We start from the raw sequence: 26294 nt of genomic DNA, 5'->3' as shown, positions 1-26294 counted from the left end.
GGCCGGAACAGAGTGTGAGCCGGGCAGCCGCCGGCGCAGAGTGAAGTGGCGCGGAGCCGAGGGCAGCTGAGGGGCCCGACACTATGAGGAGTGCGGCACCGCCGCCGCAGCCGCCACCGCCCCAGTGCCCCGCACCGCCCCCCGCCGGGACGCCGGGCAGCGCCTAGCGGGCCGGGCGGCGGCGCTGAGGCTGCGAGCGAGGGAGCGCGGGAGGGGCGCTGGGACGGCACGAGAGCGCCCCGCGACTCTGGCCTGAGTGGGGCACCGGGCCGGCCGGCCTGCCTCACCATGCAGCCCCCGAGGTAGAGCCTGGACGGCGCCGAAGAGCGCGGAGCGGAGCGCAGCCCGCCTGCCCGAGACGGCCGTCCGGCCTCGCGCCTGTCTACTCCCTCCAGCCCGGACCCCCCTGAAATATGTTCAGGGGCGCTTGGATGTGGCCCGGGAAAGACGCCGCCGCGCTGACTATCTGCTGCTGCTGCTGCTGCTGGGCTCCCAGGCCGAGTGACAAACCTTGCGCCGACTCCGAGCGGGCGCAGCGATGGCGACTGTCCCTGGCGTCCCTGCTCTTCTTCACCGTGCTGCTCGCTGACCATCTGTGGCTGTGCGCGGGGGCCCGGCCCCGGGCCAGAGAGCTGAGCAGCGCCATGCGGCCACCCTGGGGGGCCGGCCGTGAGCGGCAGCCGGTGCCTCCTCGTGCGGTGCTGCCATTGCCGCCGCCGCCGTCGCCCGGCGAGCCCAGAGCGCCCCCGGGCACTTGCGGGCCCCGATACAGCAACCTGACCAAAGCCGCCCCCGCCGCCGGCCCCGGGCAGGTCTGCGGCGGCGTCCCAGAGCCCACGGGGCTGGACGCAGCTTGCACCAAATTGGAATCTTTGCAGAGACTTTTCGAACCGACTACCCCGGCCCCCCCTCTGCGGCCCCCTGACTCCCCTTCCCGTGCCCGGGCCGAGTTCCCCTCCGCCAAAAAAAACTTGCTCAAAGGCCACTTTCGGAACTTCACTCTCTCCTTTTGCGACACCTACACGGTCTGGGACTTGCTGCTGGGCATGGACCGCCCCGACAGCCTAGACTGCAGTCTGGACACCCTGCTGGGGGACCTGCTGGCCGTGGTGGCCAGCCCGGGCTCCGGGACCTGGGAGGCATGTAGCAACTGTATTGAGGCATACCAGCGACTGGACCGACATGCTCAGGAAAAATATGACGAGTTCGACCTCGTGCTGCATAAATACTTACAGGCAGAAGAGTACTCAATCCGGTCCTGCACGAAAGGCTGCAAGGTAGGGATTGGCGTCCGCGGCCACAACGGCTGCCTTGGTGGCGGCAGCAGTGACATTAGAACGGGGAGAAGAAAGGTCTCCCTCCACCCACCCCACCACTTCCACCCTTCCCAGTGCGGCACTGCGAGTGCCACCCCGGGCCCCTCCCTAGAGAAGGGGCTCTGGGATTCAGGCAAGGTAATCACCTGGGCAACTTCTATTAATTCCAGGTTCCAATATCTTAGGGCAGGGGCTTTCTGGCGCCCCGCCCCAGCCCAAGGAGGGAGGGGTCCTGGGGTCTTGGGCAGGCAAAGGGGTGGAAGGAGAGGTTGTGTTTCCCCAGCCCTCATCCCCAGCCAGCTGTGCCACACTCCTTGCCTGGGCTGGAATTGAAAGTCCCGGGACTGGCTGGTGCAGGGGGGAAGGCCAACAGAGGGAGGAGAATATTTGGCAACCTAATGCTTTACCCTTGGCTCTTGCCAATGGGTGAGAGGAGGTGCACTCCCGGTGGTAGGACACACCACCCTGTTGACCTTATGTGACCTGAGGTGGCTGGCCAGAGCCTAGGCAGGTGGAGCCCAGGGGTGCCTGCCTTCTTCCAAGGAGGCAACCTGCAGGGTCCTCTCCCCTGACAAAGGAATGAGCAGGGAACAGGTGATACTGGCTTGTGGAGGAAAGGGCCACTGAAGATTGGTGCATTACAGAACTCCCAGTGCCTTCCCAGCGCCCCAGGGTGGCAGTGGAGGGAACACTGGTTTTCTGGCTGCTAGGAACAGGCATCCAGAGAGGAGAGTCTCAAGAGGTACGGCAGCTGCAGAACAGGCCTGTCTAGAGAGGAGCTGAGTGTTGAGAAACTTCTTGACCCTCATCAGGGGAGTTCTGGAGAGTAGGTGGGTGGGGGCTATAGATATTTGGGACCTGATGCTACTGCCCAGTTCTCCATACCTGGCCAGGTGGCTTGTCTTTTGAAGGAAAGAGAACAGCAAGGTCAAAGGGTCAAGCAACAAGGAGACCAGATAGGGTGGTGGCCTCACACATTCTGAAGGTAGGGGCAGAGAGCTGGAGAGAAGCAGACAGTTGCCTCCTAGCTTAGCTCATCTCCCTCCAAGGCATTGGGGAGGGGCAGAAAGTGCCCCCCCCCTTTCCATCCAGCTTGGCTTCTGTGGACTTCTGCAAGGTTTTCCTTGCTCTTGGTGGGCTCCATAGGAACTTGGGGAAGAGGGTTGGGGAGGAAAGGGGTAGCTCCTTGTTCCTGACTTCACTTTCTCCTTCTCCCTTTTCCTGTTCTCGTAACCTAGCAGTCTCCTCCCGCCTCCCTCAGCCTCAGCTGACTCACTGCCTCACTCACACTACCAAATGAGATATTCCACTTCTTAAAGGTGTACAGACAGACAGACACACACACACACACACACACACACACACACACGGCCACACACCACCACCAACATCACCCTGGGCAAAGACACACAGGGATATGGAGAGGTCGTCACACCCACGAACAGTGCCATGGAAGCAGACACCATGTCACACACGCGCGCATCTCCCCATGGTGTCAGAGACACGCAGGCGGAAGTACTGTCACATGAAGAAGGACACATTTTGTCATATAGAGATAAAGACACATATCCTCAATGTCTGCCACAGACACAATCAGTGGGAACAGAGGAACATGGTTCACTAGCAGACGGAATAAAGGATGTCCGTCTTTTGTGTTCCTCCCTCCAATCCCATAGCCCCACTGTTTTCTTTTTCTTCTCTCAATCAGCAGGATGAATGAGAACCATGCCACAACTTTCCCATGAGGTTTTCTCCATCTTAGAGTTGGCTCCAAGCCCCATCTAATCCTGCATGAAATAATAATCCCCTGCATCGATTATTTCTATCAAGCAGTTTGATGCAGAAGACAACTGAGCTCTGATTCAGAAGGTCTTATTACCTGTACAACTTGTTAGCAGTATGACCTTGGGCAAGTCACTTCACTTCTCTAAGCTTTCATTATTGCCTCATTTGTGAAACAGGAATAATAATCCTTGCCCTGCCCACATTCTGGGTATTTTGTGAGATTTAAGTGGGAAGAAGTAGCTGATAGTATTTTTTTAATAAGAATCTAATATCTGGCATCGATTTAATGCTTAGGGTTTTCAACCTCTTTAACATATTTTATGAGATCAGAGCTGCCTAGGGAGGTTGGTAATATCACTACCCCCATTTTACAGATGAGGAAACTGAGGTATAGCGAGATCAAGCCATTTGCCCTAAGGTCAGTCAGTCAATAAGCAGGAGTGCCAGGACTCCAACCCATGTGTTCCAAGTGTAAAGCCCATGCTTTTGTCATTGCCTTCCATCAGGTTCCCCACAGCCTTCCCTCCTCTCCTTTGTCTCCTTGGTCTCCTTGTGTCTCTCTCCTGCAAGCTAAGGAACAACTCCTGCTCTCTTGTCTGCTTGCTGTGCCGGCAGAAGGGCAGTGCCAGCTCCACAGCTCTCTTCCTGTCTTTCCCACCCCTCTTCCAAATCTCTTTTCCTTAACTAAGGCCTGGACCCATATGGCTCTCAAATCCGGCTGTATTGTGGGCACTAAGGGGAAAGACAGCCCTGTTCCTCTCCATCCTACAGCCCCTTCTCTCCTCAGCCCTTCACCCCATCTCCATTGCTATCCTCCTTTACCAATCACAAGCTTCCTCCTGGGCTCTAAGCCCTCCTGTGGGATCCTTGGAAGATGATGCCCCACCCTGGGAGCTGCTCTTGGGTGCAGAGCCTACAGCCTGAGGCCAGAATAAGGTGGTTCTTCTACTTTTGGAAACCAAGTCTGGAGCCTTAGTTCCCAAGCCAATTGACTCCATGTCCCCGAGGCCATTGTTCTGAGCACCTTAGTACGATCCTTTTCTGGATGGCCCCCAGAAACCCTGTTCTTTCCTTCTGCAATGTCTGCCCCTGTTTTGGGCCCCACAGAGCCCCACAAATCATACCTGTGCTCACTGCTGCCTGTGACACCTCCCAATTTAGTACTAGCTGCAACATTTCCTCAATGTGCGACTGACTTCCTCTGCACAGCAGGCTGATGCCCATCCCCACCCTGGCCTCTCCCAATTCTTGGGGCCAAGTCCAACTCTGCTTTATCTCCCTGTGCACCCCCCAAGCTCTGTCCTTCCCTTAACTCTGCATAAGGTTACTGGACAACCACCTCAGTCTCCACCCATCTCTCTACCTTCCTCTCCACCCTCCCAATCCTGGGAAGCCCCCACCTAGTTCTGTTTGTCTCTCCCCTCTCTTTCCTGATCTCAATTAAGAACATTAAGACTTAGGGGAGTGGTGAAGGTGGGCACAAACCCCTGGCTTCTTCTCTCATGGCTCTTCATCTAAGAGGTCCGCAGGCCAAAGGGAAGGATATTCTCAGTTCTCTTATTGCCCATTGGGCTGCATTGATCCAGATTATTGCCCAGGAAGGATGTGATAGTTCTGTTCTATTCTGAATTGGCCCAAATCTACCGGGCTGACTGTGTGTTTTGTGCCAGATCTCACTTTGACCAGGTTAAGAAAAGGGCTGTAACCCAAGTTCTGGAAAGAGTTGTACAAACAGTTTGACCTGGAAAAGGGGAGAATCAAGAGAAATGATCTTGGACTTCACACCTTATAAAAGTTGTCCTAGTACAAAAGAAGACACATGTCCTGCTGGTCCCAGAGGGACTTTATAGTTAAAAAGTCCTGCTGGGTGTGGTGGTGCATGCTTTTAATCCCAGTGTCTTGGGAGACTGAGGCAGGAGGATTGCAACTTCAAAGCCAGTCTCAGCAATTTAGCAAGGCCCTAAGTCACTTAGAAAGACCCTGTCTCAAAATTTTAAAAAGGACTAGAGAGTCCCTGGTACAAAAAAAAAAAAAAAAAAATTAAACCCAAAACAAATAATCAAAAACCAAAGTCCTAGGTTTGAACCTAGCTTCTTTATTACCTGTGTGACCTTGAGCTAGGGACTTCAACTCTCTCAGCCTCACTTTTCTCATTTGTAAAATGGAGCTAGTTCTTCAGGAAAGCTCTGTGATGTCGTGATTAATGAGAAGTCTGTACAGTATCTAGGCCTGGCACATCAGTCACTCATTTCACAGATTTTTTTTCCTTCCAAAGAAGAAACAGACTGCTTCCAGAAAGTATCTGACCTGATATAAGTAGAACCTTGGGTCCAAATGCTTTAGAGCTGACTCTAGCATTACATTACAAGGGGAGTTGGGCCAGATGACCTCTGAGGTCTATTTCAGCCCAGTGATTAGGCCCATGAGCAGAGCCTGCTTCCTAAACAGCAGCATTGGAAGGGGAGGGCTGGGAAAGGAGGTTGGGTCTGACACCCACACATGGGGAGAGGGTGGGGGGCTGCTAGAGCCACCACCTTGCCTTCTGCCCATACCCACTGGGGCCCTGCTCTTCCTCCACTCCGGCTGGCCCGGCCGGCAGCTGTTTCTGCCTCACTGCCTTCCTTTCTCCTCCCACCTGCCACAGCTTTCCTGCCAAGCAGGACTCCTGGGCTAATGCTTAATATAAAGGGTCCTTAGAGCTGAGAGCTTAGGGTACTGGGCAAAGGGCAGGGATCTCCATTTGGCCAGTGATCCCTGTTGTCACCCAAGCTGTCAGGCAGGGAGCATTGCCTCATAGACATCCTACCTGAATCAGGACATAGACCCAGAAAAGATTCCCCTGGTCCATGTTTGGGGGTGGAGGAATGGAGAGGCCATCAGTAAACAGCCTCCTGCGAATAATGACCAAGCTGGCCCTGGGGGATGGGCCTCCAGATCCACAGGAGTTCATTGCATTACCAAGGAATGTGAGCATGGGGTTCTGGGAAGGGGCAAGAATCAGGAATCCTGGAACAGGGACAGAAAAGAGGCAATGCTTAAAGGACATAGTGGATTAAGAATGGGAATTGGAAAGTGGCCTCCTGCTGAAACAAACACACCTCTCCAGACCTCTTACCCCCATCCTGACCCACCCCCACCCCAATGTTCCTCCTACATTTTAGTCTATACTCAACGCCCTCATTCATATACCAAGGACCTACAACCTGTCTAATTTTCTATTTAGTACCCTAGACCCTTCCCAAACCACACCCACACCTCATTCTCTAACCCTTATTTATATGTTTTTGTTCTTCTACTATTCAAAAAACTTACCTCTGCCCTCCCACCCTGATCCTTTACCTCTCTTCCCACCCTGTTCCCTCTAATACTCAGTCCCTTCTATCACACTCCAACCTTCCCAAACTTTACTCTAGATCCCACACACTTTTTTGGCTTACCTAACTCACCTCCTTGGCACTGCACCTCTTGCCCTCAATACCTCCATGCACCCTTACCCTTCACATCCCTCACACTCCACTCATACTTCACCTCCCTCATCTTCATTTCTCCTCTTGCCCCCTTTCACTTTCTGGTCCTCTCTTCTCCTGCCCTCTTGTCCTTCCCTCCTCCTCTCCCTCTCTGCTCTCTTTCTCCTCCCTCCCTTCCTTCTCTCCTCCCCAGTCAGGGTATACATGTGCATGTGTGCATACATACACACACAGACACACTCACAGACAAACACACATCCCCCAGTCTTCATGGTTACTTCCCATCCTTCCCGCAGGCTGGTGCCTGACTACTATAGTCACCATAGCAACGGGAACCTCCAGGAAGGATATACTGGTATCTCCTGAAGGTGGGGGTGGGGGGAGTTAAGGGAAAGAAGGGAGCCCAGCAGCCTCCCACCCAGTATAATGGTCTGCCTAGAAGAGTCTTCTGAACATAGTGGAGGTAGGTGTGAAGAAAAGGAAGACAGTGGGTGGGGCCTAGATCAAGGGGGGTTCAAGGATCTCTGAACACTTCACAAACATGAGAGGTGCTTCCAAGCCATGTGGATGTGTGTGGATCCCCTCCACAGACATCAGTAACTTAGGGAGAGGGTTCACCCACTCTTCTTTATGTGGGTGGGCATGTAGGCCAGACACCTCAGACTCAGGGATGGGAAGTTTGACCTAGAAAAACTTCTTCCTCTGAGCAGTTCTTTTGTGCTCCCCACCCTCTAAGGCTGTTTACCTGCTGTGTGCCTATGCAGACTGGACATCACACCTGCCCTTCCCCAGTTCCTCTCTCAACCACATGCAGATTCTAGCTGCAGGTATTAGTTGAAAGCCAGAGGAAGCCTCTTCTTCTGGGTGTCTGGACAAATCTGAGCCCCCAGAAGCACCATTTTCCAGTGCTGGCCTGACAAGTCTCTGGAGGTATAGGTATGTTCACATCCCTGTGGTTACAGGTGCATAGGCCCACAGCCAGGGATGCTGTCCCTGGACATAATGCAGGTTTCAGAAAATCATGAATTTCTGAGACCTTGAGCTGGGTAGGTGCTTAGAGGGGATGACAAGGGCACCAGGGGAGTTGGCTCTAGGAAGGGAAATAGTTTTTATGGAGTAACAGAGATTGCCAGGACCAAAGCTCTTGCTTGAATGGATTCTGGGGAAGGGAGCTGGAACCAGAGCCACAAGTTTCTAGGCCAGAAGATGAGGCCAACTGACTCCAAAGAAGAAAGGGATAATAAGGGGAATGGGAAAAAGAAAACTGCAAGCTTTTGAGTACTTAAGAGATACTAGGGGCTTTACATATGCCCATTAACTCATCTATTCTTGACAATCATCCTAGCAAGCAAGTACTATTATAATCCCCTTTTTTTCAAACGAGAGAACTGAGGCTCAGCAAGGGGAAACAACCACCCCAAGCTATGTAGTTGAAAGGTAGAAGAGCTGGGATATAAACCCAGGTCCCATTGTTCTTTCCCTAGAACACAGATGTATAAAGATGATGTTAATAGCTTTCTACAGCTATTAGAGGCAATGCCTCACTGCCTACAGGTAGGCTGGGATAAGAAGCTGGGTGGACTGGAGCTGAGGTTCAGCAGTCCTATTGGAAGCTTAGGGACCCTCTGGGGTGGCTCAGATCCGCAGTGAGGACCCACTAATATCCTCTTTATTTAGGATTCCAGTCTTTGTCCTTGAGACCCAGTAACCATCACTGGTGTCCTCTTGGGGTAGTAAGAGGAGGATGGGCACGAAGGAAATATTTGCTTCCTCCATTTTCTACCGGCTCTGCAAGGGAGGAGTAAAAAGCTGTTCTCCTCTTGTTTGAAAAGGTATCTCTGTTATGTTCTCAGCCCCAAATTGCTATAAGGATTAGTCAGAGCAGGAAGGGAGAAGATGCCCTGAGCAAACCAAGTACAGACCTGAGCCCCACCCAGTAGGTGCTGGTAGATCTGGAAGGGAAAACAATGCAGAGAAACCTCATCACCTCATAGTCTGCAGAGGCCTGGCCTGGGATTTGGATACTCAGTTCCCATGCCCACAGCCTTAGATTCCTAGGCTTCTCTTGCACCCAAGAGTTCAAAGAAGTGCCTGCCAACCCATCAAGTTTTACCTGGACAAAGATGTTTGCTGGTGTAAGGGTTACCAATATTTCCTGTCTTATTTGGCTTTATGCAGATAGTATGGCTACCTGGCTTATCTGTGAAAGGTAAACATGTCTGTTTAGAGTTGGACCCAACTAAATCTTCTGACCAACTTAATCCTTCAGGATTATTATACACTAGGAATTATTTTTTAAAGTTTTTTTAGTGCTTTATAGTTATAGACTGAGAATCTTTTGAAAATAGCTTTTCCCAATTACAAAAAATGATCTTGGAGAAATTTTAGAAAAGAGAATTATAATAGGAAAAAGGGCCCAGAGGCACTTAGGCTCTTTTCATTATGTTAAAATATACATAACATAGTATTTACCATTTTAACCATTTTAAATATACAAGTAAGTGGCATTTAGTACATTAGTAATGTTGTGCAATATCACCACTAGCCACTTCTGAAACATTTTTTTCCTCCCAAACAGAAACTCTGTACCCATTAAACAATAACTTCCCATTCTTTCCTCCCTTTAGTTCCTGCTAACCATCAATCTACTTTCTTTCTCTATGAATTTGACTATTTTATGTGCCACATATAAGTGGAGTCAGACATTATTTACCTGTTTTTTTAAAAAAATTGGTCTGGCTTATTTCATTTACCATGTTTTCAAGGTTCACCAATGCCATATCATGTATCAGTACTTCCTTCCTTTATGTGGTTGAATAATATTCCACTGTGTGCATCTGCTACATTTTGTTTATCCATTCATTTGTTGACAGACTTTTGGATTATTTCTAACACTTGGCTACTATAAATAATATTGCCATGAACTTCAGTGTAGAAGTATCTGTATGAATCCATGCTTTCAGTTCTTTGGGGTATACTTAGGAATGGAATTGCTGGATCATATGATAATTGCATGCTTAACCTTTAAGGAACTCTCATTGTGTTTTCCATGGCAGCTGTATCATTTTAAATTACATTACATTTGCTGGGCGCAGTGGCACAGGACTGTAATGCAGCAATTCTGGAGGCTGAGGCAGGATAAGCACAAGTTCAAGGCCAGCCTAAGCAACTTAGAGAGGCCCTAAGCAACTTAGCAAGACCCTGTCTCAAAAATAAAAAAAAATAAATAAATAAAAAGAATTGGGGTTGTGTCTCAGTGTGGTTGAGCAACCCTGGGTTCAATCCTTGGTGTTATTAAATAAATAAATAAATAAATAAAACTTTATGTTCTGCACCATTCTACATACAAACCAGCAATGCAGAAGTTTCCCAGTCTCTCCGCATATTTGTCAACACATATAATTTTCAGGGCTTTTAAAATAATAGCCATCCTGATGTGAGTATATATTTTTCCATGGTTGTTGTTGTATTTTTTTCACCCTGCTCATTTTAATGTGCTGGTACACTGAGTATCTTCCCATGTAATTATTCATAAACATCATTCATGATATATGTACAATATTATGTCATATGAATAAATGTAATTTATTTAAGCGATCTCCTATCATTAGATTTTTACATTATTTCCAACTTTTTACTATTATAAGTAAAGCTATTCACGAATAACTTTGTTCACAAATATGTATTAGATCTGATTTTTTTAACTAATAAATGCTATCTCAATCATTTTTTTCTTATTTCTCTGCCAAGTTTTCAAATCACAAAATAATGCATGCTCATTGTATAAAATCTAACAGTACAGAGGTTTATAAAGAAAACATTAATAATCTTCCTATTCACTCCCTCTGAGTCCACTGCCCTGAGGTCACGGATGTTAACAATTTTTTCTGTATTCTTCCACCCCTCTCTCTAGACATACATAAACACCTCCACAGAAAATGACTTTTTCTTTTCTTTGTTTTGCATATAAATGGGAACATAAACATTAATTCTGCAGGATGAAGTTTTGAAACTAGACTTACAGAATCAAAGAGTATTAACCTTTTTAATGCTTTTGACATACCTTACTAATTTTTTTTTCAAATTACTAAATTATTCTAGTTTATATGCTCACCAAAAGTGTGAGATTAATTTACTTGAAAAATGGTATAGCAATGCTAGTTTTTCATTTGCATTTCTTTGGTGAGACATTTGTTTTTCTTGATTATAGGCCATTTGTATTGCCTGTTTGTGAATTGTCAGTTCGGGTTTTGTGTTTTTTTCTTATTGCCTTGTGTGCACTCTTTTATATGTATTAATGATATTAACCTTTTTCTAATTACATTTGTGTTAGATTTAAAAATTTTGCTGTTTCCATACTAGAGCTGAAAAGATAGAATGAGAAGGAAGAGAGCTATTCCAAGCATTCTGTATCCTTTCTCTTATTACTTCTGCTTGTGAAGTGCATAATATAGTCCCCATTTTGCAGTGGAGAAGATAGACTCAGAAGTCAAATGACTAGCTCTGGGTCCTCCGTCTAGTAAGAGTTTGAGCCTGGATTTGAATGCCAGCAGATAATGGTAGTACCAAATCTGTGTTGGTATAATTATACTACAGGTAAAAACTTTGTGCTAGTTACTTCACAGATAATTTACAAAAAGTAAGGGAAGTTTCTTTTGTTATCTCCATTTTGCAGATGAGGAAAGTGTGCATCAGGGAAGTCAAGTAAGTTGACTTAGAGGTTTTATAATCACTAAGAGCACACCTGGGATTTCTTTTTATTTATTTCTTTTTAATTAATTAATTTATTTTTTGTGGGGGAGGGGGATTTCTTGACAGCAGTACTGTTTGAGTTTAAAGATGTTTGATCCTGCCTTCCCACCACAAATACTGCCTTCTGAGGGAACATCTTCTTAGATCCAAGTTGAGGTCCAGGGAGAGAAAGTAATTGGCACACAGTCACACAGCAAATTAGTAGCCATGTCCCTGCCTCCTTACTGGTGACTTGTTCAAGTTTGCCCATCTAGTTAATGGCAGAAGCAGAATCAGAACCTGGCTCTGACTCTCTCCATCTGGTTAGAATAAAGGCTTCTTGATAAAGAACATTCATGGGGTAAGCTGTGGAGAAGTATTATGTTGTGGATGCCCTGAAACTCTCAAAAAATGGACCCTGCCTGGCATTGGTGTCTTCTAGATCAAGGCTATTCCAAAAGCCCCCCAGATGGTAGAACTTGGGACAGAAGAACTTAGGCCCTAGAGCAAGAAAACCTTTCAACTGGGGCAGCCTTCCCTGCACCATTGCCAAAGATTAGACCTTTGGGCTCTGGGTAGGATGCTGGTGGGTGTCGAAGAAATAAAGCAGTGTGTGTGTATGTGTGTGTGTGTGTGTGTGTGTGTGTGTGTGTGTATGCGCGCGCACGCGCATGCTTATAGAAAGGGGGAAATAAATGCTTTGAGAGGAGAATAGGAGTGACTTTTTTTGTAGTTCCTAGTATCGAAATGTTCTTCCCACATAAGGAAAATGGGCTGAATAGATTGATTTTGGTAGATCACCTCCTCCATCCTAGAGATCTCTCTAAAACTTGACCTGAAATTCCATCAAGAGGAATTTTTTTTTGAGTAATAAGATTCAATGGTTGTAGTGAGTTAGAGGGACAATCCCAAAGGTGGTATGGTATAAAGAGCTTGGGCACCAAAGGTCAGGTAGACCTGGCTTCATATTCTAGTTTGAAATCTGTCTTTTCTGTAGAGTTGTTGGTGAGCCCTTGAATGTATTCCTTAATCTGTCTTGGAACCTCACTTTCTTCACCTTCAAAACTAAGAAACAGGGTCATTATGAGGATTAAAGGACATGAATCATGATAATCTTATAAGAGAACACTGCCTCCAAGATGGAAGTGCTCAAGAAATGCTAGTCACCATTATTATATTGTTGACTGTGAGCCTTGGGCAACTTATTTAAACTCTTTGATCCTCCTCTGTAAAAATCTGTCTCTAATTCAGGAGGTGATTGTGGGGATTCAGTGAGTTAACAAATCTCAGGGTCAGGTGCTTAAAACAGAGCCTGGCTTATAATAGACACTTAATAAATGGTAGCTGTTGTTCTTATCTTAATTAGATGTGTTAAATCCAAATGATTGCTTAATACCCATCTGAAGTTTACAATATTGAGGTGGGCAGCTTAGGAGCAGGGAAAAGTGATTTTGGAACAGGAGATGATGTGTCAGGGTGGGAATGGGGGATCAGGAGCTAGAAGGCAACTGGAGAGTTTCTAGCAAGTTGAGTGCATGAAGATATGCTTAGATGGGAGAGGGAAGAGACAGAGAGGGAGATAGACGGATCCCAAAGTCCTTGATTCATCTCACAACCAGATATCAAGTCCACCTGTAATGTCACCTTTGATCAGGTAGGTCTCTGTTCTCCCCCAGCCTCTTATCTACCTAGCAAAGCATAGCATTTGAGACACGAAGTGAGGCAAATGCAGGAAGCCGACTTCAGAGGGATCACTGCAGAAGGCTGGAGATGGCTTTCTGGGTCTGGGATTGGGAGTGTGTACAGTTCCAAAGGAAGCTATGGTTGTCACTGTCACACTAAACACCATTCATATGGTGACTTGCACAACAGTTGTGTACAGAAGCCCCCAAAACTGCCCTCCTCTCAGTTCCCCTTTCTGACTGTGGAGTCCCTCACTAGCTCTGTTGGCTTATTAGGCTCACCTGGCCCCAAATCCGTGGGCCAAACAGTGGTGATGGAGTAGATGGTTCAGAGCAGGGCAGAGTAGTGTGAGCTATGTTGATGAGGATGGTCAAGTCTTGGGGATTTGCTTTGTGTTTTTGAGGTTCATGGCAGCCCATCAGTTTGTTTTTATTTAATTTTCATTTTATCAAAGTAATATATGTTCATAATTTTCAAAGTCATGTAGAAGCTACATATATACATGAACATGTGCACATATATCCCTAAGCCTTACTGTTCAGTTAAACCATAGAAACTGTTGTATTTCTTTGATGTTTACCTCAACATTTCTAAATGTAATCAAATATTACTATTTTTTACTTTTCTGTTTAAAAATATCTCTCTCTCTCTATATATATATATATATGCATATGTACATCATATATATATCCTTATATATATGTCTTTTAAATTACACGTTTTAATATATATAACATATATATACATACATATATATATATATATATATATATATATATATATATATATACACATATAGATGACCATTGACTGATTAGAGGAGGATTTAGCTCTCTTACTACCAGCAACACCATGCATGAAACATGCTTCCCCTCCCATCATACACCCAATATTGGCATATCACAGCTTCTGATTTTAACAGTATTCATCTTTATGTTATTAGGATAATATTGTTCACAGCTGAGTTGTATAGAATATGGCGATTACATTTCCTTCCTTGGTCAACTTGTTTTCTTTGGAGTTAATAAGTGCCTCTCTTTTTTCCTTTTTTTCTATGGCTTTTTTGCTAACATATTCCCAGTTACTTCCTCAGCTATAAAATTCCATGAAATCACATCCATAACCCATTATTTTCATTTTTTTCTCATCTCTCCACCTTCCTCCAATCTGGGATAGTTACTGGAAGCCTGGCTTTCTAGTACTTGGCAAACACTTGCATGTGTATATATCCTCCACTTACTTAGATTCTCAACTCCCTGTTGAGATATTGAGAGCAGTACACTTATAAGTAAGATACAGTCCCTGTCTTGGGGGAGCCTAAAGTCTCGTGGGTGTTTAATTATGCAGACATCTCACCAGAAGGCTTGGACTCCATTCTTGGACTTTGAAGTAGGCCATTTCTTTGGTCCTACACTCCAGGAAGGCTTCCCCTTCTCCATCTCCAATAAGTTATTGTCGGAGTGCGATATAATCCCCGGAGAGTAAATGTGATTGTTAACTGTTTCTAGGACAGGAGGGCTGATGCTTCTACTTTGTGTTGATAAGCCCTATCCAGAGATTGTGTTTATTTGCAAAGGACACCGAAAAACAGGGACGTTTCTGAAAGTGTACAATCAAATAGAAGATAGGACTAGAAATTATATCCCTTGAAATAGTTAAAACAACAACAGCAACCTGGGAATGTTTGCCTTCTTGGAAGAGTAATCAAGATCTCCATTTTTCTCACCTCCTGTTCCCTTTTCAATTTACTACAGTCTGTTTTCTGCCCCTACTGCTGCATTGAAATTGTTCTGACCATAATGAGACCTCCTCTTCAGAACATACTGCTTGGGGCTGGGGTTGTGGCTCAGCGGTAGCACTTGCCTAGCATGTGCGAGGCCCTGGGTTCTATCCTAAGCACCACATATAAATAAGTAAAAAGTAAAAGTATTTAAAAAAAAGAACACACTGCTTGGTGGAATTATATATGTAAAACCTTATCTGCTGGGTATTCCCTATTCTTTGAAGTTCTCTCCTCCCTTAATTTACAGAATACCACTGTCTTCTGTTTCTTCTCCAGTCTCTTAAGGCAGTCCTCCATTTTCATATGATTTCCTTCCTCCACCTGCCCTTTGAATGTTAGTGTTTTGGGCTGGGGCTGTAGCTCAATGAAGGAGCACTTGCCTAGCACATGTGAGTCACTGGGTTTGATTCTTAGTACCACATAAAAAATAAACAAATAAAATAAAGGCATACTGTCCATCTCCAACTATGAAAATGTTAGTGTTTTCCAGAAATCCACTGTTGATCCCTCTCTTTTCCCAATCTCCCTAGGCAATAACATCCATTCCCTTGGCTTCTACTATTGCTGTGTAGATCAGTTAGGGTGAGCTGGGTTATGCTCTGGTAACAAGTAAACACCAAAGATCCAAAACTTAACACAAGTGGTTATTTCTTGCTCATGATACATGTCCAAAATAGGTCAGCAGGAAGCATCTATTCATAATAATCACCAAAATACTCAAGGTAGTAGAGGGTTCATCTCAACTTTGCTTCTATAGTAAGAAGAAGAGGGAAGAGAATGTGGCAAATCATATACCAGCTCTTACAGCTTCTCTCCACTAGTGATCCATGTCACTTCAGTTCACACTTCATTGGCCTGTGAAAATTATATGGCCATGCCTAACTTCAAAACGTGGCAAAGTATAGTCCTACTGTGTTCCCAAGATTAACTCCTTGACCCCTGATGACTCCCAAGCCTTTATCCAGACCCTAAGTCTGTGTTCAGATTATTTTTATGTCTAAGTGCCTCCTAGACATTTACACATAGCTGAGTCAACTATAAGAGTCAACATGACCAAAAACTACTTTTCTCCACTTTTAAACCTACTTTTCCTTCTATTTTTCCTTCCTCAATAAGTGAAACTACTGTTCATCCAGCCACCCAAGCTAGGAGCCTGGTAGTTATTTCAGACCCTTCCTTCTCCATCATTGCCCATATTCCATATCTTTAAGTAATCCTGTTAATTTCACCTCTGTAATATTTTTTCCCATATCCACCCCTTCCTCCCCATTTTTAAATTCTGCTACTGCCTTAGATCCTCATCATCTTCCAGATTATTGCAATAGTCTCCCAAAATGGCCTCCCTACCTCCAGCCTTGTTGTCTACACTCCATACTCCACACTTTCAGACAGAAGTTAGAAAAGTTAGTCACAGAAGTGATAAATAATATTTATGCAATTATTTAAAGGCTCTCCATTGCCTATAGAATGGGGCCCAATTCCTCCTCAGCATCCAAAGCATATTAATATGGCCATGGCTTTTCTGTGCAGCTTCATATTCCCCATTTGCTGAAAACTATGCTGAACTACCTGTAGAGTCTGAACCCAGAACTATTTCACACCTCCCAGCCTTTACATTTGCTAATTCCTTTGCTTGAAATATACTTATCCTCTCACCTACTGAACTTCAATACCTTTTTCCCCCAAGTTCAAACTCAAGCTTCTCCCACACGTTTCCCTGTCCTTCAGTATTCAAAACCTGGTTGATCACTTCTCAGTTTATGCTACTACTGTACCAAGTACATACTACTGATCACAGTGGTTCATACTGATAGATTCATGTGGTTGTCTCCCCTGCTCCTTAAAGACAACATTCTTGTCTTATTACTGTTATCTGTAGCTACCAGCACAGGGCCAGGCACTCAAAAGGTATTGGGAATGTGTTCATTCATTCAGGGATGTCAGAGTGAAAATTCCAGCAGAAGGTAGGGCAGTGGAGCAATGACTCTCATAGTCATTTCCATTCTGGTTTCCATTCTGGTGTGGTCATGAACCTGCCTCTTCTGCTCACCTGATTGACATGAATCATCTAGGTCCCTTCAGAACTGCCTCTGTATTAGGGACACTACTTCTCTAGGCCACTCCTAACCAGGCTGGGCCCACCTAGCCCCTGCCTTGGAGCAGATGGCCTAAGAGACTTGAAGGTACAAGGGTCCCCCTGAAACTGGGTTGACTTTAGGTTTTCACCCACCTCTCCAGCCATCTCCCCTACTATTCCTTCAGGCAAGGCCACTTTGATTCATGACTGCTCATTCTGAGAAGGAGGATAGCTGTTGCTTATTTTTTATAGCATTTAGGTAAAGCCCTATCATCTACCCACGTTTGCCCTATAATGCCTCTAATCTCATTCTGAATCTGCCAATCCCAATGAACTACTGCTGTCCACAGAGTTACAGCTATGATCTCCTTCCTCTGGTTGGGGAGACTGACCTTGACCTCACCCTACTCTGCCCCAACTCTTTGAATACCTAGAGTCGAGAATAGGAACACTTGGCTCTTTTTGACTTTGCCCAACCAGGTCCCTTACAGAGTTGTAGGTGTGCCAGTGGATGTAGTGCAAGGAGGCATTGGGTTAACAGTAAGAGTGATTCCTTGGCTTGTAGTTGATTTCTTGCGTGTCTCTTACTTGGTGACGGCAATCCCCTTTTCTGGGCTTCAGTTTCCCCATGAGTAAAATCTGGGGTGGGGTGGTTACTTATATACTGCAGTGTTCGCAGGCAGTAGTTTTCATCCTAAGCCCAGCCCACATTACTGCTTTGCTTCCACAAGTTCTGCAGCTGTAGCTCCTGGCTAAGGGTCCCAGGGGGTACATTAAGAAGATAAGCAGCCATGAAGAGAAGGTCTGTAGGGAGGATTTAGATGAGGAAACAGGCCCTAAGGAGGGAAGCAAGTTAGAATTCATGAAGGCAACTGCTTACTTCCTGGTTGGCAAGAACTGAGATTCTCCTCCCTGGTGGGTTTTCCAGCCCTCAACCCAAGGAGCTTAGGATGGCCTTCTCTTTCTAAGCCTTCTGCCCCTAAGTCCCTGCTTTGAGGTGTGGGAGTCTGCATTCATGCAGCACTCTAGAGAAGCCAGGCATTTTTTCCCAGAGGATTGTAGGGCTTAGAATGCTCCAGATGGGGTTGCAAACCATCCAGGTCCTCCCAGTCCTCCATAAGCTGGCAACTGCAGAGCCCAGGGGGGGGGATCCCCTTTATTATACCCCTCCCATTTCAGGAGTGGCATCTCCACCCAGTTGGGAGGAGGGCTGGGACAGCCTTCTCAGCTTCCTTTTTGGGTTAATTGGTGTTCCCTCTAGTTACTCACTGCTTCATTCCCCTCCCAGTTCCCATAGCAACTGGGCTGTAGCCAGTTGTAGTTGATTGAGCCCAGCAGTGGCCCCACTGAGGTGGGGAAAGGAGGGCACTGCCAAGTCAAGGCTTCCTGCCCCACCCATCCCCTGATGCTACCTCAAGGGTCTAGGATGGTTCAGCTCAGATGATGGGATGTGATGGAGAAGCCTTTTCTGCCAGGTTGGAGTTTAAAAGAGTCTGAAACCCCAGGACAGACCTGGTTCTCCTCAGCCCTCCTCCCCTACATATGTCCTGCTCCCATTAGTTTATAATTCAGTCACTGGTGGGATTGATTGTTCAGTAGGAAGAACCCTAGAAATCAGCCTTTGAGTTCTTCCCTCTACCACTATTTGATATGGCTGAAGACAAGTCCTTACCTCACTTCTAGACCTCAGTTTTCCCATCTATGAAATGATAAAGTGAGACTAAACTGTTAGTTCTTTTAAGCCTGCCTGCATATTAAAATTGCCTGAGATGTTTTGTAAAACTACAGATGTGTTGGCCTCACCAACAAGGATTCTTACTTGTAGGTCTGGGGTTTGATACAGGCCAGGTAGGAATCTTTTTTAGAAAGATCTCAAAGTGGTTCTAATATGCAGGCAAAGTTGAGAAACTAGAGAGCAAAAGATCTCCACAGTTCTCCTAATTGACTTTCATCTGGTTCTGAGACATTTCTTCTTTTCCCCTGCTCATCCCACCTCCAGCAAACCCCACAGTTCTCCTCAGCCTGGCCCTCCTGGCCCTTCTCTATCCTCATAGATGAGTGCTCAGACCTCCTAAGACTACCCATGCAACTCAGCCCCCCTGGCTCAGGTCTCACACTGATGAGGTAGGGAAAACTACCAAGAGTTGCCTCAGGAATGAAACTGCAGAGTCTAAGCCAGGTTTGTGGCCTAGGTGGTAGCCTGAGAACCAGAGTTTTCACTTGTGAAGGATCCAGGCCACCACTGAAACATGGGCCAACAGTGGTTCAGCTGGCTGACTGTGTGGCCAAGGAATTGGATTACCCCTGAGCCCTGTGTGGCTCTTCTTCCTCATTCCCCTCATTAGCTCCTTGTCTGTTCCTGCCTCACCACCCACAGGCCTGGTGTCCTCCCCAGGCAATCTGCTCACCCACTTGTTGCCATGGTGACTCTGGTTGGGGGTGTAGGGACTGAGGGGGGTCGTCTAATTAAGGAGAAAGGTCACACTCCCACTGTCAGGCCACCCCTCTCCCCTCCTCTGTTTCCCCTCCCTCATTCTCTCCCTCCTTCTAGGAGCAGACAAGGGGAGTCCCCAATTACCATCTCCTGTTACTGGGAGGAGGAAGAAAGGATCACCACTCAGGCCTCCTCACCTCGGAGCAGAAACATTGAACTGGAAGACCCCACAGAGATCTTACAGGGGCCTCTGAGCCCCAGTTCCACCAGCAGTAGAGTGGTGGTGATTCTGTATGGTTTGGGGTGAGGGTGAGGTAGACTCTAGGTCCAGATTGCAGAAATGGGACAGAGGCTATGGACAGAGACACAAATCTTGGCACTTGGGACCAAAAATATGGAGAGGGTACTTCAAGGTTCTGTTTCCGTTCCCTCTTGTGATTTCACTTTCTTTCATGTCTTCTGTTTCTTTCTCCTACTTTTTTTCTTCTCTCTTACCCCTTTTTCTTACCCCGGCTTTCTTAAAATTCCCTTCTTTTCCCCTTATTTCTCTTGTCCACCACCTGTTCACTCCTTCCCCTTTCTTCCTCTCTCTTACTCCTCCTCTCAGTAGCCTTCTCTTACCTGCATATTTCCACTCTTATGTTCCCCACTCACTCCATGTTAGTCAGCTTTCCATCATTGTGACAAAATGCCTGAAATAATAGACTTATAAGGAAGAAATATTTATTTTGGCTTATAGTTTCAGAGGTTTTGGTTCATAGCCATGGACCAAAAGCACTCTTGCTTTAGGCCCTGTGCTTTGGGCCTGTGATGGTATAGTTCATCATGGTAGAAGTGCATGGTTCATCTCATGGTGGCATAGAAGCAGAGAGAGAGGAAAGAGTGGGCAGATTTCTAATATCCCCTTCAAGGGCACACCTCCAATGACCTAAGGTCCTCCCACCAGGCCCCACCTCCTAAAGGTTCCACTACCCAGTAGCACCACAGACTGGTGACCAAACCTTTAACACATGAGCTCTTGTGGGACACTCTAGATCCAACTATATATAGCTCTTATCCCCCTACTCTTTCTTACTCTTCTCTTTTCCCACCTTCACCCGACTCCATTCTCTTACCCCTTTCACCTTCTACCTCTTATTCCCCTGCTCTTTCTCCCCAGCCTTGCTTTTCCTTACCCCCATGATCACCACCATTGCTTACCCTCCAAACCCCCCACTTTTCTTACTCTCTCTTTCTTACACCCTCCTCTCTTTAAACTCCTTACTCTGCTGCCACCCTCTCTTACCCTTTAAGTTCTCTTTTACTGTCTTCTTTTATCACTCTATCACTCTTTTACCTAGCCCCTTACTTTCACCTGTTCTTTTTCACTTTCCTTGCATTCCTTTTTCATTCCTTTGCACGTACCTTTTATCCTCATAATTTCATTTTTTTTGGAATTTACATAAATGAAATTGAAGACAATGCATAAGAGATGGGTGTACAAAAATATTCAATGGAGCATCATTTAGCATAATAACTAGTGACCATGTGGAAACAACTTAAATGTCCATGAGCAAGGGACTGGTACCCGTTCCATTCCACTCACATGAAACTTTCTCTGTCCTCTTAGTGCATTTTGTATTCACTCACTTCTGTGCCTTTGCTTAAGCTGTTGCCTCATCCTGGAATGTCCTTTTGCCTCATCTCTACCCATCCTATCCATGAAGTCCAAGCTCAACTCTTATTCCTTTACTGGAATCTTTCTCAACTTGTCTACTTGCTTCACTCCAACAATCCCATAGTTTTACTTCTCCTGTACTTTAGGTCATATACCACAGATTCAAGTTAGATTTATCTATCTGTGAAACTGGAATGTCTGTGAAAGTAGGAACCAGTTGTCATTTTCTCATCCTGTTCACTCAGTCAATGGATATTTTATGTATATTGTGCTGAGTTCACGATGGTTAATAAGACAAACTCATGTTTGCCTTCATGCAACTCATGTTAGTAGGGTTGATAGTGAAACAAAACAAGAATGCAGACAAAGCAATAATTGTGGTGAAGAAACAAGTAAGGAAAGGATAGAATAATGAGGACATCATCCTCTGCTGAGAGTGGTCAGCCTACTGCAAAGACCCTTTCTGAGGAGCTGACATTTAAACTGAGACCTGGAAGATAAGATGAAAAGGACCCATCTATGCCAAAAGTGGGGGAAAGAACAATCTAGTCCAAGAAAACAGCATTTGCCAAGGCTCTAAGCTGGGAAGAAGTAGGGAACATTCAATAAAAAGAAAGAAAACCCCTGTGTGTGGAGTATGATAAGCTTGATGGGAGAGAAGAAAATGAAAAATGAGGTTGGAGAGAGACGGGGACAAAGTATGTAGAAGTTTGAAGTCTGTTCAGAAGTTTGAGCTTTAGTCTAAATGCATTGAAGGGTTTGAAGCAAAGGAGTAACACATCCAATTACAGTTTAAGACCTCTCTTATTCCTGGGTGAACAGTGAATTGGAAAGAGCAAGAGTGGAGGTGGAGAGGCCAGATAGGAGACTGCCTTTCAGATAAGAAACGATGGTGTCTTATGCAGAGCTGTGGCCATGGAGCTAGAATTGACATGGCTTTCAGAGGGACTGGATGGGGGGTGCAGGGAAAAAGAGGAATGGAAGCTGACACTTAGGTATCAGAGCACTTGCTGAGCTGGTCAAGATTTGTGTACTTGGAATTAAAAAAAAAGTAAGTACTACATTTTAAAATTCAGAGCATTTTAAATTTGAGATGCCTATGAGATACCAAAGTCCCAAGCAATGCTTTGTTCCTGATTTGCATCACAACCCCCTGCCATCCCTGCCCCTGCTTTGGTTAAGGCCAATGTGAGATATTATTGCCAAAGCGCATGTTTGCAGTGGAGTCATTTGTAATTTAGTGAAAATGTTTAAAATAAGTGTAAGAAACTGTGACCAAGTGTTTCCAAGACCATGTTGCTCAGTATGGTTGAAAGGACTCCTGCTATAGGATAACCTGGATCTTTGTTCAAAAATTCAGATCCTTGAGCCCACCTCAGTCTTCTTGAAACTGAATTGGGAGAAGGCATCTGCATATTTAACAAGTGCCCCTGGGGATTCTGAGGCACACTGAAGTCTGAGAACCATTGCTATGAGGAACAACAGTGAACCTAGAAAGTGCTGCTGAAGATACCCAGGCTGGGTATGGGAAGGACTCAGATTCCATGTGTGAGCACCCCCTGAACATCCTGTTAAAAACAGATGCTGACCTAGCAGAGCAGGGCAGGATCTAAGATTCTGCATTTCTTACCAGCTCCTCAGTGATAGTGATGCTAATGATCCAGGTCCACATTTTGAGCAGCAAGGGTCTAGATCAGTGATTTTCAGTACAGCAGTTCTTGTGAAGCATTGTAAGCTAAAAAGCAAGGAAATAACATAATCCCATTGCCACTTGAGGCCTGTTTTCCTCTTGTGCAGACAGTGCATTGGAAAGAACAAGAATGTAGGTGGGGAGGCCAGATAACAGATTGTCACCTAGGTGAGAGGTGATGATGACCTGCACAAAGTTGTAGCCATGGAACTTCCCAGGGAGCATTTGCCAATGGCTGGAGACATTTTTTGGTTGTCATAATAGGGGAAGGGAGGGAGAATGCTGCTAGCATCTAGTGGGTAGAGGGGCCAGGGATACTGTTCAGTATCCTACATTGCATACACAGCACAACCTCCACAACAAAGAGTTATCTGGCCCAAAATGTTAGTAGTGCTGCTGTTGAGAACCCCTTGGCTTAATGAGAGCAAAGAGTTTTGAGCAGGGGACCTTTCTAGCTAGGACTTGCTGCCTAGTAATGGTGGGCTAGATGAGGGACAGAAAATATGCCCATGAAGTGAAACTTCAAAGAAAGATTTCAAAAGAAGTGTAGCAGTGTCTGTGATTTGTGCTGCGTACCAAGGCTGAAGCCAACAGGACATAGCATGGATTGAGTAGAGCTCAAAGGCACATGTGGTGCTTGGTAAGACAGATTCCTGTTTTTATTAAAAAAAAAAACCCTCACATTTGTATTGACCTTTGGAGCTTAAAAAACATTTTCATATATGCCATATTATTTGATTCACACCATACCCTAATGAGGTAGAACAAGGATTATTTTCCCCATCCCTTTCTTGAATTTAGATACTCGACACCATCAGCCAAGAAAATGTTTGCCAAATGGAATAGAACTGAATTTTGCCTCATTATATATAGGTAACCTTGTACAAGTCAAGACACTTATTTGAGTCAAGTATAAAATGATAGGGTCGGATATGATGATTGGTAAGATTCCTTCCACTCTGACAGGAGTAATTTTTATTTCTGCCAGCAAACAGATTCTAAGTCTTGGATAACTGTAGATTGGGAAATTTGGGTGCCCTGGCTCTATGAGACGGGAGATCTTAGGGTAGGATATAATGGCCATGACCCAAACCCTTCTTCCTCTCTATCTCTGAAGTGCTGGGGTTACGTTGTCGAGTCTCCTTTGAGAGATCACATGTTGGCCTTCCCCATTCCTCTACTCTGAGGTGGGAAGGGGCTGGCACATGGGCTGATGCTCTTTCCTCTCCCCACAGGCTGTCTACAAGGCCTGGCTGTGCTCAGAATACTTCAGCGTGACCCAGCAGGAATGCCAGCGCTGGGTGCCCTGCAAGCAATACTGCCTGGAGGTGCAGACCCGGTGCCCCTTTATCCTCCCCGACAATGAGGAAATGGTGTACGGAGGGCTCCCTGGCTTTATCTGTACAGGTAAAGGCAGGGCACTGGGGAAGAGGGAGGAGGCTGGGGGCCCAGAGCAGGCACTATGCACGTCAAGAGTGGAAGCAAAGAGGACAGCAGGAGAATCAGGCTAGAAAAGTCCCAGTGGTTGGAGGAGTGGGCAACAAGGTTCCCAGGCTGAGATACAGTCAAATGAATAGGGGAAAAAAAGAGACCAGAGTAGCCATCTCTACCCAGAATATATCCAGCCAAGGATTCATCTCAGAGAAACTGGGTGGGGTCCCTGGGAAAGAAGGGCTTAGAAAGGGAAGATGCTGAGGGCCAAAGAGGAAGAAGTCTTGGCTAGGACTACCTGAGAAGTCCTGGCTTAGGAAACATCCTCTCCAGGTAAGGCAGAGAGACATCAGCCCCCCCTGAGCTTCCCACTATGCCTTCCTTATCCATTGGCAGGGTTGCTGGACACTTCACCAAAGCGGCCGGAAACCAAGTGCTGTGACGTGCAGTGGGTCTCCTGTGAGTCGGAGAAGAAGAAGTTCAAGGAGTCTGAGGCCCCCAAAACCCACCACCAGCAATTCCACCACTCCTATTTCCACCATTACCACCAACAGTATCACCACTACCACCCCCGCCACGATCCCCCAGGCCGCGTTAGCCACAAGCCCTCCCTGCTGCCGGTCTCTGGGGGATCCCGCCTCAGCCCCAGCAGGATCCGGCTCTGTGTCCTTGTTCTCATGCTCCTCCATACTATGGTGTCCTTCTCCAGCAATCAGGGTGGTGGAGTACTGGGGCTGGAGACACTGCCTGCCCTAGAGGAGGGCCTGACACGGGAAGAGTGAAAGCAGGGAGGGAGGAGAGACCTCCATCGCATACTGACAGCAGCTCCAGCTCCCCCACTGGGGGGAGGGAGCTCCTCCCATGGGAGGTATAGAACCAGGTGGGGGGCGGGGGGGGAAATGGGGGACCACAATCCCCCCAACCTACCCCCACCCCAAAAGCAGCTCCAACAGAATGGCCAGAGGGCCCCAGGGAGCTGCAAATCTCATCCGGGAGAAAAAGGTAGGAGCAGCAGGTGCCCCCTCCCAAGCCCCATCTGTGAGGCTTAGCAAAAAATGGGGGGGAATAGGGGCTGGAATTGGCCACCCCTGCTGAGAGCCCTGACCCCAGGGAAGGAGGCTGCTCACCCAGCCTTGGCCCTGCAGGGAATGTTGGGGGGCACAGAGGGGAAAAGCTCTTTCCCCCCCCTCCACATTCCTTTTGTTGCCAAGATCCTTAATTCCCTCCTGCCCATATCCCTACAGGCGACGGCAGACAGTGCATTGGCCCTCCTGCCACTACAGTGCACCTCGCCCCACATGGGGCCACCACAGGTGAAATACCAGGCTGGGACATGAGGTGCACACAGTTGCAGCTAGGTTGGGGCCCCAGTTAAGCTGTGCCCCACCACCCTAGGCAATGAGGGGTAGGAATGGGGTATGGAATAAGTGGTAAAAGAGAATGAAGATAGGGAAGCAGGAGAGGAGAGGAGAGACACTTACAGAGGGCCTAGAGAGATGGCCAAATGGGCTGCTGCCATGTGGCTTTGGGGAGGTGAGTGATTAATGAAGAGGCAGATACAGAACTGATCCCCAAATCAGAGAGAATTGCAGAAGGAGCCCTCTGGAGAAAGAGCATAGGAACTGAGTTGTTGGGCCAAAAATCAGAAGGCTGAGGGCATGTGGTAGGACTGCCGCTGTCTGAAGGGCCATATCTTACAGAAGGTGCACATACTCCCAAGGGCCACTCTTGCCCTGGAGATCTTGGCCTTGGGGCCAAAGACCTTTCATTTCCGATCTCCATGGGGAGGAGGGACTTGAACCCAAGTGGGTCAGGCCTGGCCTGGGTCCTCATACTCCCCCATCCTGTCCTAGCCCAGGCCTCCATGAAGGAGAACCTGGAGGCCTTGCCCCAGAACTCTCCAGAGATGAGCCTTCCCTGTCCCCACCCTGTCCCCTTCCCCAGCCTACCAAAGAGTATTCATCCCTTCCCATCCCTGCCCCCATGGGTTATTATCCCAATTGTGGAACAACCAAACTCCGCCTCACCCTATAGTGGGTTCCTTACTCCAGTCACCCCTGTCCCTTGCTGGAGAAAGTCCAGAGTAGGGGAAGAAGACCTTTTGACTAAAGATAATGTGCTGTTTTCCCTTGGCTATAAGACTTGAATGTTTAGTCAGGCTAGAGGGTTGAATGAGAAAAGAGATACTGGGTTCCCTGTGGGCACTATTAGCCTTATATTGGTCAGCTGAGAGGGGGAGG

The 26294-nt window shown here is 46.7% G+C and overlaps 1 protein-coding gene across 1 annotated transcript; it reads left to right on the top strand.

The window, feature by feature from the left end:
• The first annotated feature begins 413 nt into the window (after positions 1–413).
• On the top strand, positions 414–24836 carry Nalf2 (NALCN channel auxiliary factor 2). Its single transcript, XM_077106313.1, has 3 exons — positions 414–1277; positions 23859–24030; positions 24451–24836. Exons 1-3 carry the CDS (start codon positions 414–416, stop codon positions 24834–24836), a joined length of 1422 nt encoding a protein of 473 aa, XP_076962428.1.
• Positions 24837–26294: the final 1458 nt, after the last annotated feature.

The sequence above is a fragment of the Callospermophilus lateralis genome, chromosome X (genome assembly GCF_048772815.1).
Source record: "Callospermophilus lateralis isolate mCalLat2 chromosome X, mCalLat2.hap1, whole genome shotgun sequence".
Lineage (NCBI taxonomy): Eukaryota > Metazoa > Chordata > Mammalia > Rodentia > Sciuridae > Callospermophilus > Callospermophilus lateralis.
Note: the sequence above shows the minus strand (reverse complement) of the source record. Positions and strands in the feature narration are given on the sequence as shown.

Coding starts and splice junctions, on each gene's coding strand:
- Nalf2 (XM_077106313.1), top strand. CDS start 414: ATGTTCAGGGGCGCTTGGATGTGGCCCGGGAAAGACGCCGCCGCGCTG. Junction 1,278..23,858: donor CCTGCACGAAAGGCTGCAAG/GTAGGGATTGGC, acceptor CTCTCCCCACAG/GCTGTCTACAAGGCCTGGCT. Junction 24,031..24,450: donor CCCTGGCTTTATCTGTACAG/GTAAAGGCAGGG, acceptor ATCCATTGGCAG/GGTTGCTGGACACTTCACCA.